This window comes from Pristis pectinata, chromosome 28 (genome assembly GCF_009764475.1).
Source record: "Pristis pectinata isolate sPriPec2 chromosome 28, sPriPec2.1.pri, whole genome shotgun sequence".
NCBI classification, from domain to species: Eukaryota; Metazoa; Chordata; class Chondrichthyes; order Rhinopristiformes; family Pristidae; genus Pristis; species Pristis pectinata.
This window is the reverse complement of record NC_067432.1, coordinates 16,308,597-16,325,092: the sequence shown is the minus strand read 5'-3', so window position 1 is coordinate 16,325,092 and position 16,496 is coordinate 16,308,597. Positions and strand designations below refer to the sequence as shown.

General features: G+C 39.2%; 1 protein-coding gene across 1 annotated transcript in view; it reads left to right on the top strand.

The window, feature by feature from the left end:
• Positions 1-16,496, top strand: part of galk2 (galactokinase 2) — a 97,419-nt gene that overhangs the window by 61,337 nt on the left and 19,586 nt on the right. The window contains exons 6-7 of the mRNA XM_052040397.1: positions 1,678-1,776; positions 5,622-5,774. Coding sequence (XP_051896357.1) covers positions 1,678-1,776; positions 5,622-5,774 — 252 coding nt within the window. The remainder of the gene's footprint in view (positions 1-1,677; positions 1,777-5,621; positions 5,775-16,496) is intronic.

Genomic DNA, 16,496 nt, shown 5'->3' with positions numbered 1-16,496 from the left:
TGGCCAAAAAGGCCTTTTTCTGTGCTGTCTGTTTCTATGATTCTAAGGTTATGGGCTAAGTGCTGGAACGTGGGTTTAATATGGATGGGTGCCCACTGGTTGGTGCGGATGTGGTGGGCCAAGTGGCCTGTTTCCATGCTGTGTGATGCTATAAGTCTATAACAGCTCTCAGGTTACCCACTACCTGTCCCATTCATGGAAGAGTTTGTCGTTCCCACATTGACTGTATAGCTATCTCAGAAACCATACAATCTGAGTGGAAAGAGAATCAGCTTTATTATCACTGGCTTATGAAATTAGTTGTTTTGCGGCTGCAGTACTGTGCAAGGACATAAAACTACTATAAATTACAAAATAAATAAATAGTGCAAAAAAAAAGGAATAACGAGGTAGTGTTCATGGACTGTTCAGAAATCTGGCGGAGGGGAAGAAGCTGTTACTGAATTGTTGAGTGTGGGTCTTCAGGCTCTTGTACCACCTCCCTCATGGTAGTAACAAGAAGAGGGCATGTCTCAGATGGTGAGGGTCCTTAGTGATGGATGCCACCTCTTGAAGATGTCCTCAATGGTGGGGAAGGTTGTGGCCATGATGGAGCTGGCTGAGTCTACAACCCTCTGCAGCTTGCGATCCTCCATACCAGGCAGTGAAGCAACCAGTCAGGATGCTCTCCACCGTACATCTATGGAAGTTTGCAAGAGTCTTTGGCGACATACCAAATCTCCTCAAACTCCTAACTAAGTAGAGCCACTGGCGTGCCTTCTTCATGATTACATCAATGTGTTGGGCCCAGGATAGATCCTCTGAGATGTTGACACCCAGGAATTTAAAGCTGCTTTCCCTTTCCACCACTGACCCCTCAATGAGGACTGGTGTTCTTTCTCCCAACTTCCCCTTTCTGAAGTCCACAATCAATTCCTTGGTCTTGCTGATGTTGAATGTGAGGTTGTTGTTGCGATACCACTCAACCAGCCGATCTATCTCACTCCTGTACACCTCCTTGTCGCCATCTGAGATTTTACCAACAACAGTGGTGTCATCTGCAAATTTATAGATGTTGTTTGAACTGTGCTTAGCCACACAGTCATGAGTGTAGAGAGAAATAACTCATCTTCAAGACTGTCCAACAAGAAGATGACAATGAAGAAGAAATTGATATATATAATAATAGTAGTATATATACTACTACTTTTAACACTGATATATCTTGTGATCTCTTTGCCAAGTTGTCAGAAGTTTAGAGCTATGGTCCATATTCAATAAAATTGTGTTTGAAACTGTCCAAATCTATTTTGAGAAGAAGTTTAAAGCCAATAGGTCAGAGCAACATTCTGACCTGGATTTGCTGTAGTTCTGCAAAGTGACAATGTGGCATTGCTTTGTGCCATCAAGTCCCTAAATCATTTATCTTCACATTATATATGTAGTCTGAGCTTCAGTTGGTTTATTCTTAGTGGTTTATTGTTTGAAATTGGACTTTTATTTGATTTAGAATTATGCATTGTACATATAATCATTGCACCACATTAATTATTTTCATTTTCTGTAAATTGAATATTTATTTTGGTTATATAATCATTGATTCAGTATATATTCAGATTACAAATAAGTAATCTTATTTCACTGTTGTCTGATTTGTACACGAAGTTTGTTTAATTATTCTTTGCAATTTATTTATAGGTGGAACTTGCAGAAATCTGCGCAAGATGCGAACGCTACATTGGAACTGAAGGTGGGGGTATGGACCAATCCATTTCATTTTTGGCAGAAAAGGGAATGGTAATTATTTTATTTCAAATTTTCATCATTATTTACTTGAAGTAATTACAATACTCTTTATAATCCATTATTATGTCAGAAGTGGGATGCTTGCTGATGACTGCACAAAGTTCAATTCCATTTTCAACTCCTCAGCAAATAAAGCAATTGATACGTGTGCAGCAAGACTGAGATAAAATTCGGACAAGGGCTGATAACTGGAAAGTAAGATTAATTCCACAAATGTGCCAGGCATTGGCCATCTCCAACATGAGAGTCTAACCATCTACTCTTGATATTAAATGGCATTACCATAGCTGAGTTCTCCACCATCAACGACCTGTAGGTCACCATTGACTTAACAGAACCAGTCACATGAATACAATGCCAACAAGAACAGGTTAGAAGTTGGGTATCCTTCACCAAGCATCTTGCCTCCTGCCATCCCAAAGTCTTTCCACCATTTACTAAGCACATCAGAGGCATGTTGAACTATGTAAGAGAGAGGTGGAAGCAGAGTCGCTGACAGCATTTAAGAAATGGGCACCCATCTGTATTAATTCCATCTTCCAGCATTTGAATCACATAGGGATAGAAGGCTATGGGGCAAGTGCTGGAAGATGGGATTAATACACGAGTGCCCACTGGTCGGCATAGATGTGGTGGGCTGAGAGGCCTGTTTCATTAATTCTATGACTCTGTTCACGTCAAAAAGCAGGAAACTGCAGATGCTAGAAATGTGGAATAAAAACAAAGTACTGGAAATACTCAGCAGTTCAGGAACATCTGTGGAGCAAGTGAAACATAATTAATATTTTGGATTGATGACTCCTCGTTACTACCAGGAAAAGTTAGACATCAAACATGTTTTAGTGGCAGAGGAGAGTGAGGCATGGAGTTAACAAAGAGAATGTCTGTGACAGGGTGGTGCCAGCTGAGGGAGGGTGGTGAAGGCACCTTCCTGAATGAGTGTGACTCAAACAGCAGTCAAGAAGTTTAAGACCATCTTGAACAAAGCATCCCGTTTGATAGCCACCCCATGCAACATCATAAATACACATTCCCTCCATCACCAGTATTCCATGGCTATGGCATGTGTATTCTACAAAATTCTTTACAGCTACTCACCTCGGTCATGCCAACAACGCCTGCCAAACTTGGGTTCTCTGCTACCAAGAAGGACAAAATTAAAATGTACACTATCTGCAGGTTCCCCTGCAAGTTGTACAACATCATGATTTGGAAATATATTAAATTCAACTCTTTTAGGTCTAAATCTGGAGCTCTATTCAATAGCATTGTGGGAACAGCTTCACCAGAAGGATTGCAACAGTTCAAGAAAATGGCGCACCCTTACCGTCTCAAAGCGATAAATGCTGACTTTATCAGCAAAGCCTAAATCCCAAACATAAATGAGTAAAACCAGTAGTTGGAACAGCTTTTAATGTTGCATTAAAAGATAATACAAAGTAATTTTTAAAACCAGAATGGCAATGGTCTGGATCACGTTCAATCAACTGGCCCCAGCAGCCCTGCAGCTGCACATTTTGTGTTGCTGTTCTCAAGGCCTCGGTTTAACAACCATTTTGCAAGCAGGTCAGGCTGTAAATGGTGATCTGGCCACTTGATGATGGCAAGTTACTTCTGTGGTCCAACCTACTCAGCCTCATTAATAGTATTGAAAAGTCAGGAGATCCTCACGCCACCCTCTTCAGGTTATATGCTGCATTTCAGCTAATTGGTTTCTCCCAAAGTATCCTAATATCTTCGAGTAAATGAGAGAGGTCACAATTGTAAAGCAAGGATGCATCTTGGGATTGGACTGTGAACAATGTTTTCACTATTTTGAGAAAAGATACAGGCATGATTCTGGCAAGTTCTAGATCTATTACTCCTAGAAATGTAGCAGGAGAAATGTCTGGAAGCACTCTGAGATGCTGTCTATGTTCATCTAAACAACATATGGATTTGAATGGAGCAACAGGTTATAGTAATAGCAACTCTGTTATTCAATTCAAACAGAATGAGAGAAATTCATTTTCAGAAAGTTTTTAATATAGCTCTTTGTGAGATTTTCATAGAATGCACATGGTCATGAAGTTGTTAATTGTTTAGCTAGATGGATTGAGGTAAGTCTCGACACTATGAACCAGTATTAAATAGTTAGTCTAGAGCAATAGTGTGTAGGTTTAAGAAAAGGACCATTCAAAGCCCCAGTCGTGACAAGGGGTCTCAAGCCAAAACGTCAACTGTCCATTTCCCTCCATAGATGCTGCCTGACTCACTGAGTTCCTCCAGCTCATTTGTGTGTTGATTAAAAGTCTAATATTGTTCATAGAATTTATGTGTGTGTTCATATAATTGGAAAAGTTGATGATGATTCCATGTCTCTCCATGTAGTAAGCACAAGGAAATTAAGTAATCAATTAAATTTACAGACCCATTTCAATCATTTGCAAAACAGACCAAAGTCACCATAAACTGCATAAAGCATAAAGATTTTTGCTCAACTATCGAAGGTGTCCTGTCTGTGTAGAATAGATAATATGATGTGATCGTTTGATAAATTTGGACGACAGACACTATTAAGTCTTTGCCCTTAGAGGATAAAATGAGTGAGATAGAGTCCAGGATGAAACATGATGAACGGTGAATAGACAGTGTGCATCAATTTCATACTGACTGACAAATGATAATCTTTCAATCTCTTGCTGAGCAGAGCTTGTTTTAAAATTGAATTCTTAAGCACTGGTCAAAGGTCTCAGAAGTTTGCATTAAATTGCAGTTTAATTTTAGTGTTTAGTTTCCCTTTTGTAGGAATGTGCAATAATTTTTTTATTATAACTTGCAAATTATTTAATGCAATTCTAGTACCAGCAGTGACTGATGTATATTTCCCTCAGATGGAATACAAAAGGAATATTTTTAATAGGAATCATTCTGCTGCCACAATTACTCCATTGTAAAAGACTTGGCAAGTTGTACAACAGTTGGAAATGCTGCCAACTAAAAGCACCCCCATCTACAACCCTAGCAATCATGGTACATTTCTTTCATGTTTTTAATTGAGATTCATGCAGTGCGTGATCTTTGAACATATAATTTAAATCACATGGGGTGGAACACTGGGTCAACTGAAAATTTAAGATTATTTAGAGCACCCATGAATGCCAGGATCATCATAGTACATCTGTTCCCTGCCCGTATTCTTACTCAGATTCAGAAGAACAGGGACATGTGGAAAATAAAAACATATTTTTCCCAGTTCTGCCAAAAAATTGTCCACAAACATCTATTTTTTCAACCTGTGTTCTACTGAAAATGCAGACTCATGCTGAACTTCTGGTTCCTTTTGATGCCTACCTATCTGAACTGTTTATTCTCTATACTTTTTTTTAAAGTATTCTTCCTCCCTTTCCTAAATCATTTATGAATAATCCAGTATCAATGCTTTCACGTTAAGTGAATGATTGAAAGTAGCCTATTTCTATTGACACATCTCTTTATATTCTCAAACATCTCTGTGAAATCACCACTTCCTTTTTTTCTAATGAAAACAGCCTTGCCGGCCTTACTCCCATCCAATTTCTGATTGACTAACTGAGAGCTGCTGAGTGTGAATTTATTTCCTTGTTTTTGTGCTCAAATTGCCTATTATCGTAACCTCTTTAATCTGGAATTAAAGCACCTTTAAAATAAAGGGATTATTACCATTAACTGTCAATATAGCAGTGAGCTGCGAATATTCTAGGTGTATGTGACATTGTTGTCATACAACTCAAGGCTTTGTACAGATTGTCCTGAATGTACATGTCAAATGGTGTTACCAGTTTCATTAAAATAAATTACCATTTTATCTTCGATAGGCCAAGTTGATTGAATTCAACCCACTCCGTGCCACCAATGTTAAGGTTCCAAATGGAGCTGTTTTCGTGATTGCAAACAGTTGCAAAGAAATGAATAAAGCTGCAACAACTCATTTCAATATCAGAGTAATGGAATGTCGCATTGCTGCAAAGGTATTGCTGCTAATTTTGTCTTTTCCTGACAAACAACATCACATTTGTCTGTTGTGTAACAACTATTTCTCAAAGTATTGCAAAGAATGACACTACACCAGAATACACCAGCGAACCATTTTTTGCATTTCTTTTTGAAAAGTAAACTACAATTTACATAATGGCTCAGAATTTGCATGAGAAATAAAGGTGAGGCACAATTAAAGGTGCTCACAATTATCTGTAGGAAATCGAACAGAAATTTTGGAAGTATACATATGTCCAGTTAAAAGTTTTTAGGACAGAACTTTCTGTCCCTGCACCTCCATACAGAAGTGTTCAGCATTCTCCTGCAGAATCTGCAGAAGTCAGTGAACTGATGAGGGCATCAGGTATTTAAAAAGTACTCGTGCTGCAAAAACCTTTTGAGAATATTATGCTTTGCTGCATGAGATGTAGCTGAGTCTTTAATGGCGTGTTAAACCAAAATTATGCTCAACTCCTCTGGTAATGCCATTTCATTGAAGAATGTAAAGGGCATGCCAAAACCAGCACCAGGCAAACATAAAGATGAACTTGCAACATCATGAATAAGTGTACTAAATATAAAAAAAGACAGCATGCAATAGATATAGCTAGGTGATCCCACTAACAATCAATCAGATAAAAGCCCTCCAGTCCTTCCACAGAGCCCAGCAAGTGAATCACTTGCAACCATCTTCATCCACACATGCTAAGTGGATCGTCTATCTCAATGTCCCCTTGAAATCCCCTCCATCACAGAATCTAGTCTTCTACCTCTCACCTAATACTAAAATACTGTAAGACTGAGAGCCGTGGATGAGGCAATATCCTGGCTGTGGTGATGAAAACTTGTGCACTAGCACTAACAATGATTCTGATTCAGCTATTCCACTACAGTTACAGTACTGGTTTCCAAGTGAAAATGTGGAAAATTGCCAAGGTATGTACAGTTTTCATAAAGTGGGATAAATCCAGTTTGGGTAATTACAGTCCAATCAGTCTATTTTCAATCATCAGTAAACTGATGGAAGGTGTCGTTGACACCAAGTCAATAACGTGTCCACTGATATTCATATTGGGTTTTGTCAGGACCATTTACCTCCAGACGTCTTGTAGCCAAAGTGCAAACATTATTAAGATACATGGGATCTATGGTGACGTGGCCATTTGGTTTCAGAATTGGCTTGCCCATAGAGACAAAGGGTAGTGGTCAATGGGACTTATTTTGGCTGGAGGTCCATGGCTAGTGGTGTTCTGCAGACTTCTGCTGTTTGTGTATATATAAATGACCAGGATGAAACATGGATGGGCGAGTTAGTAAGTTTGCAGACCATATAAAGGTGGCTGGTGTTGTTGATAGTGTAGAAGATTGCCAAGGATGGAGCGGGATATAGACCATTTGCAGATATGGGCAAAGAAATGGCAGATGGAGTTTAATCCGGGCGAGTGTGAGGTGTTGCACTTTGGGAGGTCAAATGTAAAGGGACGGTACACATTTGATGGCAGGACCCTTCACAGCGTTGATGTACAGAGTGGTTTTTGGCGTCCAAGCTCACAGCTCCCTAAAGTGGCTGCACAAGTTGATGGGGTGGTGAAGAAGGCATATGGCATGCTTGCCTTTATTGGTCAAGGCATTGAGTTCAAGAGCCAGGAAGTTATGCTCCAACTTTATAAAACTCTGGTTAGGCCACATCTGGAATATTGCATTCAGTTTAGGTCGCCCCATTATAAGAAAGATGTGGAGGCTTGGGAGAGGGTACAGAAGAGGTTTACCAAGATGCTACCTGGATTAGAGGCCATGTGCTATAAGGAGAGGTTGGACAGACCTGAGTTGTTTTCTCTGGAGCAGCAGAGGCTGAGGGGAGACCTGATAGAAGTTTATAAGATTATGAGAGGCATAGGTAGAGTAGACAGCTGGTATCCTTTTCCCAGGGTTGAAATGTCTAATACTAGAGGGCATGCATTTAAGCTGAGAGTGGGTAAGTTCAAAGGAGATGTGCGAGGCAATTTTTTTTTACACAGAGTTGTGGGTGCCTGGAATGCACTGCCAGGGGTGATAGAGGTGTTTAAGAGTCACATGAATGTGCAAAGAATGAAGGGATGTGGTCATTGTGTAGACAGAAGGGATTAGTTTAGTTAGGCGTCTAATTAGTTCAGCACAACATCTTGGGCTGAAGGGCCTATTCCTGTGCTGTATTCTGTTTTCTATCATTACAGCTAAACTTCGGAGGAGACATAAAGGCCATATCTGTCGAAGTACAGTGAAACTGAAGTTAGAGAGCATTAAGGGGAAACAATTTTTATGGTTGGAGTTTTATCTTGCACAAAGAAAGATTGTTGTAGTTATTGGACATCAATCATCTTAGCCCCAGGACATGGTTGCAGGAGTTCCTTAGAGTAGTCTCCTATGCTCAATTATCTTCAGTTGTTTTATTAATGACTTGCGTTTGATCAAAAGATAAGGGGGGATGATTGCGGATTATTGCACTAAGGCCTTCACAATTCCTCCAGATAATGTAGCACTCCATGCCTGCATGCCACAAGACCTAGGCAACATTCAGGCATTGACAGATACCGGCAAGGGACGCAGTAGCCACGCAGCATCAAGCAGTGTCCATCTACAACAAGAGAGTCTAACCACCCACCATTGACATTTATAACTATGCTCCCTCTGTATCAACGTTCTGGGAGGTGATTAGGATTAACTAGAAAATACTGGGCCTCCCACAATGAACCCTAGATCTTTGTGGCAAACCACTTCTCCCGAATGTCAGCTTGATGTTGTTTTATCTGGACTCAAATCTGCATTACAGATTACAATGTGCAATCAAAACTCAGGCCAAATGATAATATCTATCACAAGCTTTTGCAATCAACCACTTGCCCTTAATCAATTCAGCACTAAAGTTGTGTTATTATTTAGATTAGATTTTAATTTGAATGTTTGTTCCAGTAGACATTAAGGGCACTATTGCACAGAGAGACAATCTCCTGCCTTTTTTCCATTGTGCTGAACAACATTCCTCCTTCAACCAATGGCACCAAGGTTATTTATCTCCTTATTATTTATCTCACTATTTTATAGGAATTTATGGCTCATAAAATAGTTCTCAGCATAAATGTCTATCTGTGTAATTCAGATGTGATGTTATAATAGAAATGAGAGTTTTTCTTAACATATCTGTTGAGTTTTTTTTAACCTTTTAACTCTCATTAAGCCAGTTTTTTTTATACGAGTTATTCAGAAGTTGAAGGAATAGACCTTATTTTCCTACATGGTACAGACTAAGTGAGTTATTTGGCAAATGGAATATAATATTGGAAAATGTGAAATTGTCCATTTTGACATGAAAGAAAACAAAACATATTACAGGCTGACTCCGGGTAACAAGCAGGTTCTGTTTTTATAGATATCCATAAGTTGATTTTGTCCTTAAGTCAGAAAATAAAACTCCCTTGATATGATAACCATACCTCTTACAGTATTGTAATGAATGACATCAAAAGCACAAAAGATTGACAAGAAAGAACAATTACTAGAAATGGAGAGAGAGGGGAAACTAGTTCTGTATTTTGTAGGAACAAACAGATGTATGTATGTCGAACTTTTGGATTTAATAATATTACAGGAACTTTTTGTATGAACAATAGTCCATAAATTGGGCGTTCATAACCCAGGGACGGCTCTTATCTAAATTATGAGAACTTGCAAAGTTCCAATATGGAGAGGGGTTGGAGGGTCTTTGTTGTCATCTCAGCTTCATCATCATCTTAATGTTCATCACTCCCTCATCAGTGCCTTGTATAACAACTTCTTCGTCAGTTCCTAGGGATCAAGAATGATGTACTTCCACTCTGATTTTGTGGGTTCTTTGGGACTTCTCGAAGGGCAGTAGGAGTAGAGTTTTTGACTTTTTAACACAGAGGTAGATGAATACTTGGTAAGAAGGAGGTGAAAGGTTACTGGGGATATGAAGCAAAGCAGAATTGAGGTAGGTGGGTCCGGAATGTGAGTTGCAATACATGCAGGATGAATTGGAGCCGAGACATCTACTGAGGAAAGAGATATGGCTGTGGTAGCAAGTTTTGGTCTAAACCTTTCCAAAGACGAGAAGAAATGGAAACAACTGAGGGTGAACAAGGCAAAGGAGACAAATGGAAATCCCACTGAAGAGCAGAGGAGCTCTCCTTTGAGGTTGGAATTCCTGGAAGAGAAGTGACAGTAAATTTAACAGTAAGTGCAAATTAAAAAAACTCACACGCTGGAGATCTGAAGCAAAATCTTAAAATGCTAGAAATATCCAGCAGGTCAGGCAACAAAACAGTGGAAAGAAAAGCAAAACTAACATTTCAGGTCAAAGTATGTTTATTGGATAAATAATCAGCAAGTTCAGTAAGATGATGCACTTTCTGGATTCCATGTTAATTAGGGCTTCTTCATTTACTCAGAATCCGTTTTCTACATCACTCTTCTTTAACCTTTTTGTTTTCCCCATGTATGCCATTGAAATGTCAGTACATCCGATTTATAATAGACTGAACATTTGTATACAAAATGTATAAATTTTTATAACATTGTCTACAACTTTTTTTTTAACACTGAGTGGCTTTCCACCAGCAGGAAAAGGCATAAAATACTATTATTGCTGATATGTTATCTTAAAGATTACGATCAGCATAATAAGCCTATTTTCTGTTCATCTTTACTCTCCTGAACCCAGAAAAAATGGCAAAGTGTTGTTTTTCTTTTTAAAGTAAAGAACTGTATATGTTTAACACTTTAAATGACTGCCAATGGGTCTAGTACTATTAGCCAATGCTTAAATCATCTTGCATTCATAACCATATAAAGCTGCTTATATGAACCAGTGCCCTGTGCAGCATTGTGGTGGTGCAGCACTTGAAAGGATGTAGTTTGAGACCTACAATTCCTTGTGCAGTTTTTGATTTTTTTTCTAGTGCTGACAGAAGGTGAATTGGAAAGAGCTGTGGAAGGAAGAACAATTGAAAGTGCAAGTCACACCTATAGCACTTTCATGAACATGAGCAATCAAAACGATAGAACCTATAAATAGATTAGTGGCAGTGGACATCTCAAAAATAGGAAATTAAAAAAATGCATGCAAGGCAAATCTCTAAGAAACTTAAATAGAAATAATACAAAAATATCATATTCACAAAAACCAACAATAGGCATTGGAATTGCAGTAAATTTGTTATGCTCTGTTGTAAGCCACTAAGATGAGATAAGATATCTTTATTAGTCACATGTACATCGAAAAACACAGTGAAATGAATCTTATATGTTGACTGTTCTGCGGGCAGCCTGCAAGTGTCGCCACGCTGCTGGCGCCAACATAGCATGCCCACTACTTCCTAACCAGTAAGTCTTTTGGAATGTGGGAGGAAACCAGAGCACCCGGAGAAAACCCACGCAGACACGGGGAGAACGTACAAACTCCTTACAGACAGTGGCCGGAATTGAACCTGGGTTGCTAGCGCTGTAATAGCATTATGCTAACCGCTACACTACCGTGCTTGCCCTCTACAGTACTGTGCCTGCCCTGTTGAAAGTATTGGAGCAACTAGTTAAATGTATTGGAGCAACAGGGAGTATTTATGCAAGAGGAAAGGACAAATAGAGTAAAATGTTCTGTGCAGTACTATAGATCTTGTGCTACTGTGGTTCTAGCAGAGATGTGATGTGTCACGGGAGGTGAGTGTTGCTTTTAAGTCCATAAATTAAAGCCATATAGATTAGCAGGGTCTTCGTTCACTGTGATTTATTTGGTAGCTCTAGACTATCAAGAAAGGACCCTTAAAAGTGAGTTTCTCAATAGTGAGTTTAACTGTTTTCTGTGAGACCTCCTCTTTTCTGGCTTGTGTGCCTGGATGCTTTATTGTATTCAGTTTGCTTTCTTGTTTTTCAAATTAGAGCAAAAATGGTGACTTTGCTTGCATTGCCCACAATTGAAAGATGGACTGAGTGAATATTATTCTTATCCTTCTCCTAAGATATTCATCAATACAAATGGCATTTTTCAGTCACTCTGATTCACTCCAAACAATATCAAGAAACAGCTGGGTGCATGGGATCAAGTCAAGTCAAGTTTATTGTCATGTATACAAGTATGGTGAGATAAAGTACAAAGAAAAACTTGCTTACAGCAGGATCGTAGGTACAGACAACAACACGGAATATGAATTATAGATAAAAATTATACCATATAGTGTGGGGGGGGGGGACTGCGCAAAAGCAAGACCTTAGTGCCAAAAATAAAAACAAAGACATGATTGAAGACAAGTCCATGGTAGTACAAGAAATGGTCCTAGTGTTCTATTGCTGAGGTTAGGTTGGGGTTGTGCAGGTAGTTTCAAGAACCTGATGGTTGTAGGGAAGTAGCTGTTCCAGAACCAAGTGGTGTGGGACTTCAGACTTCTGTATCACTTGCCTGTCAGTAGCAGTGAGAAGAGGGCATGACCTGGATGGTAGGGATCCTTGATGATGGATGCTGCCTTCCTGCGGCAGTGCCTCCTGTAGATGGTGTCAATGGTGGGGAGGACTATGACTATGCTGGACCAGACTGTGTCTGTAGCTCTCTGCAGTCTCTTGCGTTCCTGTACGTTGGAATTGCCGTACAGGCTGCGATGCAGCCAGTAAGGATACTCTTAACAGTGCATCTGTAAAGGTTAGTGTATATAGTGACGTGCCAAACCTCCTTAAGCTTCTAAGGAAGTAGAGACATTAGCATGCCTTCTTTGTGATTGCATATATGTACTGGGCCCAAGACAGGTCATCGAGATGTTAATGCCTAGGCATTTGAAGCTGCTTACTTTCTCCATCTCTGAATCACCAATGAGAACTGATACATGGTCTCTTGACTTCCTTTTTCTGAAGTCAACAATTAGCTGCTTGGTTTTGTTGATGTTAAGCTTGCGGTTGTTATTGCGGCACCACTCAACCAGATGTTCTATCTCACTCTTGTACACCGACTCATCACCACCCATGATTCGGCCAACAACAGTGATGTTGTTGGCAAACTTATAGACAGTATTGGAACTGTGCTTAGCAACACAGTCGTGGGTGTAAAGAGAGTAGAGCAGGGGGATAAGCACACAGCCTTGAGGTGCACCTGTGCACCATATGCCTCTCAACAGCACTCTAAATGCGGTGTTGGAGATCTGTGGTCTAGCAAAGCTGTTCCAGAGCACTGTAATACTGACATCCACCCAATAATGTCCTGGTCACAAAAAAGTTGAATACATCTAAGCCAGATAATTATTGCTGCATGTTTTCATACACAATATTATGAAATGATTTGTCAAGTTTGTTCAGGAAAGGGTTGGCTTTGCCTATGCTAATTAAGGTTACTACAATTTTGAAAGTCTGTGCGACGGGTTCCTTTTGGGTTGTTTGTGATGACAGAGCTCACAGATGAGCAATGTTTTGCTGTGTTCTGTTCACTGATTCATTGCTTGGCAAGTTTGATGACTTCATCAGTTTTCTAAAGGAATGCATATATTAGGAAGAGAGGGTTGTGCACTTTTTCCCAATGGCTGCATTCCCAAGAATGTTAAGCCTCATCAGTGGAAGCTCTTAACCTCTTTTCAGCAATGTTATGGCTTCCCGTTAACTTTTAGGCTCTACGTGATCATTGGCACTACAACATGCAGATGGATGCCAGACACCCCTAATGTTGGCATGATTAATTTATCCTGCATTAGTTGACAGTACCAAAATTATTCAATGGACTGTCAAGATTAGGCAGATGGTTAGAGGGTGGGCTTGCAGGAAACGTGGGAAGGAGGGAACATGGATGGTCCCTTGATGTCAGTTTGAAATCCATTAATCAAGATGAAAATATTTGAGACATCTCTAGAGGAATGCATTTGGATTGATCTACTAGAGCTGAGGTTTTCTGCATATTTTAAGTTGCTTTATTACATTGTTCTGGTAAGTATTCAAAATGATAGTGGTGTGCTGTGTGCAGTATCATAATTCTTTTGGATGAGGTGTCAATTTTCTACTGATGGGAGAAAGAAGTTAGGAAGGCTGTGAAGAGCACACTGATAATGAGCTTAATATTGAAGGAGGTAAATCGGGGGGAAAAAAATTGGCATCTAGGAGAGATAGCTAAGGGCTTCAATAAAGAGGTGCTTAAGGGACTTCCTAAAAGAGAAAGGAGGGTCTGAGAAATTTGTGGAGAGATTTCAGAACTTATGATTGAAATAGCTGGAGGCATTGCTATCAGTGATGGAAAGAAGAAAAGTGTGAATGCAGAATAGGCTAGAAATGGAAGAGAGCAATCTCTTTGGGGTTCTAGGGCTGGAGGAGGTTATAAGGATAAGGAGGGGTGAGGTGACAAAGGAGCTTTAAAACAAAGAAAAGAATTTTTCAATTGTAGCACTGCCTAAAAAGTGAATGAGCTAGTTTGAGTTAGACAAGAGTTTTGGATAAGTTTGCATTTATGGAAAAGGCAGAACAGAAAGCCAGCTTGGCAAGAACTGGAATAGAACAGTCTAAAGGTAGCAAGTGACTTCAACCAACATGCATTCCTATCCAAAAGCTCTTTCTTCTGAATTCTGCCAATAACAACTAACATCAACCAGCTTCCTAATAGAGTAGACCTTACAATTGTTGCCCTATATCATCTGATTCTGATCTTAATCGGTTAATTTACTAGGACAAATGGTTAGTGTGTTTATTGAGAGCCAACAGCTTTACAGCTTGCCTAATCTATTTTTTAAGAAAAAGGGTTTTAAATAAAAATTCAGAGAGTTAACCCTCTGTAGTTCATCTGTTAGGCCAAATTATAAAGTTACTGCCATTTTGAGTGTACCAAGGATTTAAGGACCATAGAGAGGCTGCAGAAGAAATTTGCTGATCCAAAGATCCTAGTTAAGTGTTGGAACACTGGCTCTTTTAGGTGGAACAGAGAAAATTAATCTGATAGAAATGTTAATGAAAAGGTTTGGAAAGGTAAGTGGGCAATTCCTGCTCCATTGGCTCGTGAATTGGTAACAGGGTACATTTAAAATCATTATCAAAAGGGAAAAAAAAAGTGTGAAAGTTACATTTTATGCTGAGCAATATTATGACATGGAATACCTAAGCAGAGTCCATGCTAACTTTTAAAGGGTGACCGGATAAATATTTGAAAAAGAAAACTCCTAACTGTTTTGAAGAAACTGAGAGAGTGAAACTAAGTAAAACATTTTTCCGTGAGCCTGTAGAATTGACTTGAATGCTTTTGCATCATAAGCTTCTAAATATGAACATTACTGATGGTGTTCATATATTGCATTTAGATTTTTATTAAGGAAACATTGTTGACAGGAGACAAAAATAGTTGCTAGAAGAACAATTAATGGGAAGGTACTGAGTTTGTGCAATAGAATGGGAGCAGGAGGAGAAACAGAATGGAGCACACAGTGGATCAAATAATACAGAAGAATGCAAATGACATGAAGTGATGGCACTGTGTAATCTAGTTGTAGCTCGAGGGCTGACCTGATCTTGATAGAAGATAATCTATCACAAATAAATATTCATTTCTAAGTATGTAAGTGCTATATTGAATATTCAAGTTGCTTAAATTTGATAAGCTTAAATAATTTTTTTTCAAAAAAATTCTCAGTGTTCCACAGAACTACATTCAATTGACTTTAGTTTCCATGATACTTGATGGTCATATTGATCTTGAAAACTTAACCCATAAAGCTATTCTTCACTGAAAGTTCTTTTGAAATTAAAACATTTTTAGCTGGAAATTCTATAGGTGCATTGGTACACTTGAGAAAGTTGCATCTTGGGATATTTCCCAGTATGTACTATACAGTGGCATGCAAAGGTTTGGGCACCCCTGGTCAAAATTTCTGTTACTGTGAATAGCTAAGCGAGTAAAAGATGACCTGATTTCCAAAAGGCATAAAGTTAAAGATGACACATTTCTTTAATATTTTTAGTAAGATTACTTTTTTATTTCCATCTTGTACAGTTTCAAAATAACAAAAAAGGATAAAGGCCCAAAGCAAAAGTTTGGGCACCCTGCATGGTCAGTACTTAGTAACAGCCCCTTTGGCAAGTATCACAGCTTGTAAAGGCTTTCTGTAGCCAGCTAACAGTCTTTCAATTCTTGTTTGGGGGATTTTCGCCCATTCTTCAAACTTTCCTGCGTCCTCACCACAAAATTCAGCGTCAGAAGTTTGCAAAGGTACATCTAAACAAGCCTGATGCATTTTGGAAACAAGTCCTGTGGAATGAAGAAGTTAAAATAGAACTTTTTGGCTGCAATGAGCAAAGGCATAGTTGGAGAAAAAAGGGTGCAGAATTTCATGAAAAGAACACCTCTCCAACTTAAGCACGGGGGTGGATCGATCGTGCTTTGGGCTTGTGTTGCAGCCAGTGGCACGGGGAACATCTCACTGGTAGAGGGAAGAATGAATTCAATTAAATACCAGCAAATTCTGGAAGCAAACATCACACAGTCTGTAAAAATAAAAAAAAAGCCAAAGACGAAAAGAGGATGGCTTCTACAACAGGATAACAATCCTAAACACACCTCAAAATCCACAATGGACTACCTCAAGAGGCACAAGCTGAAGGTTTTGTCATGGCCCTCACAGTCCCCTGACCCAAACATCATCAAAAATCTGTGGATAGACCTCAAAAGAGCAGTGCATGCAAGACAGCCCAAGAATCTCACAGAACTAGAAGCC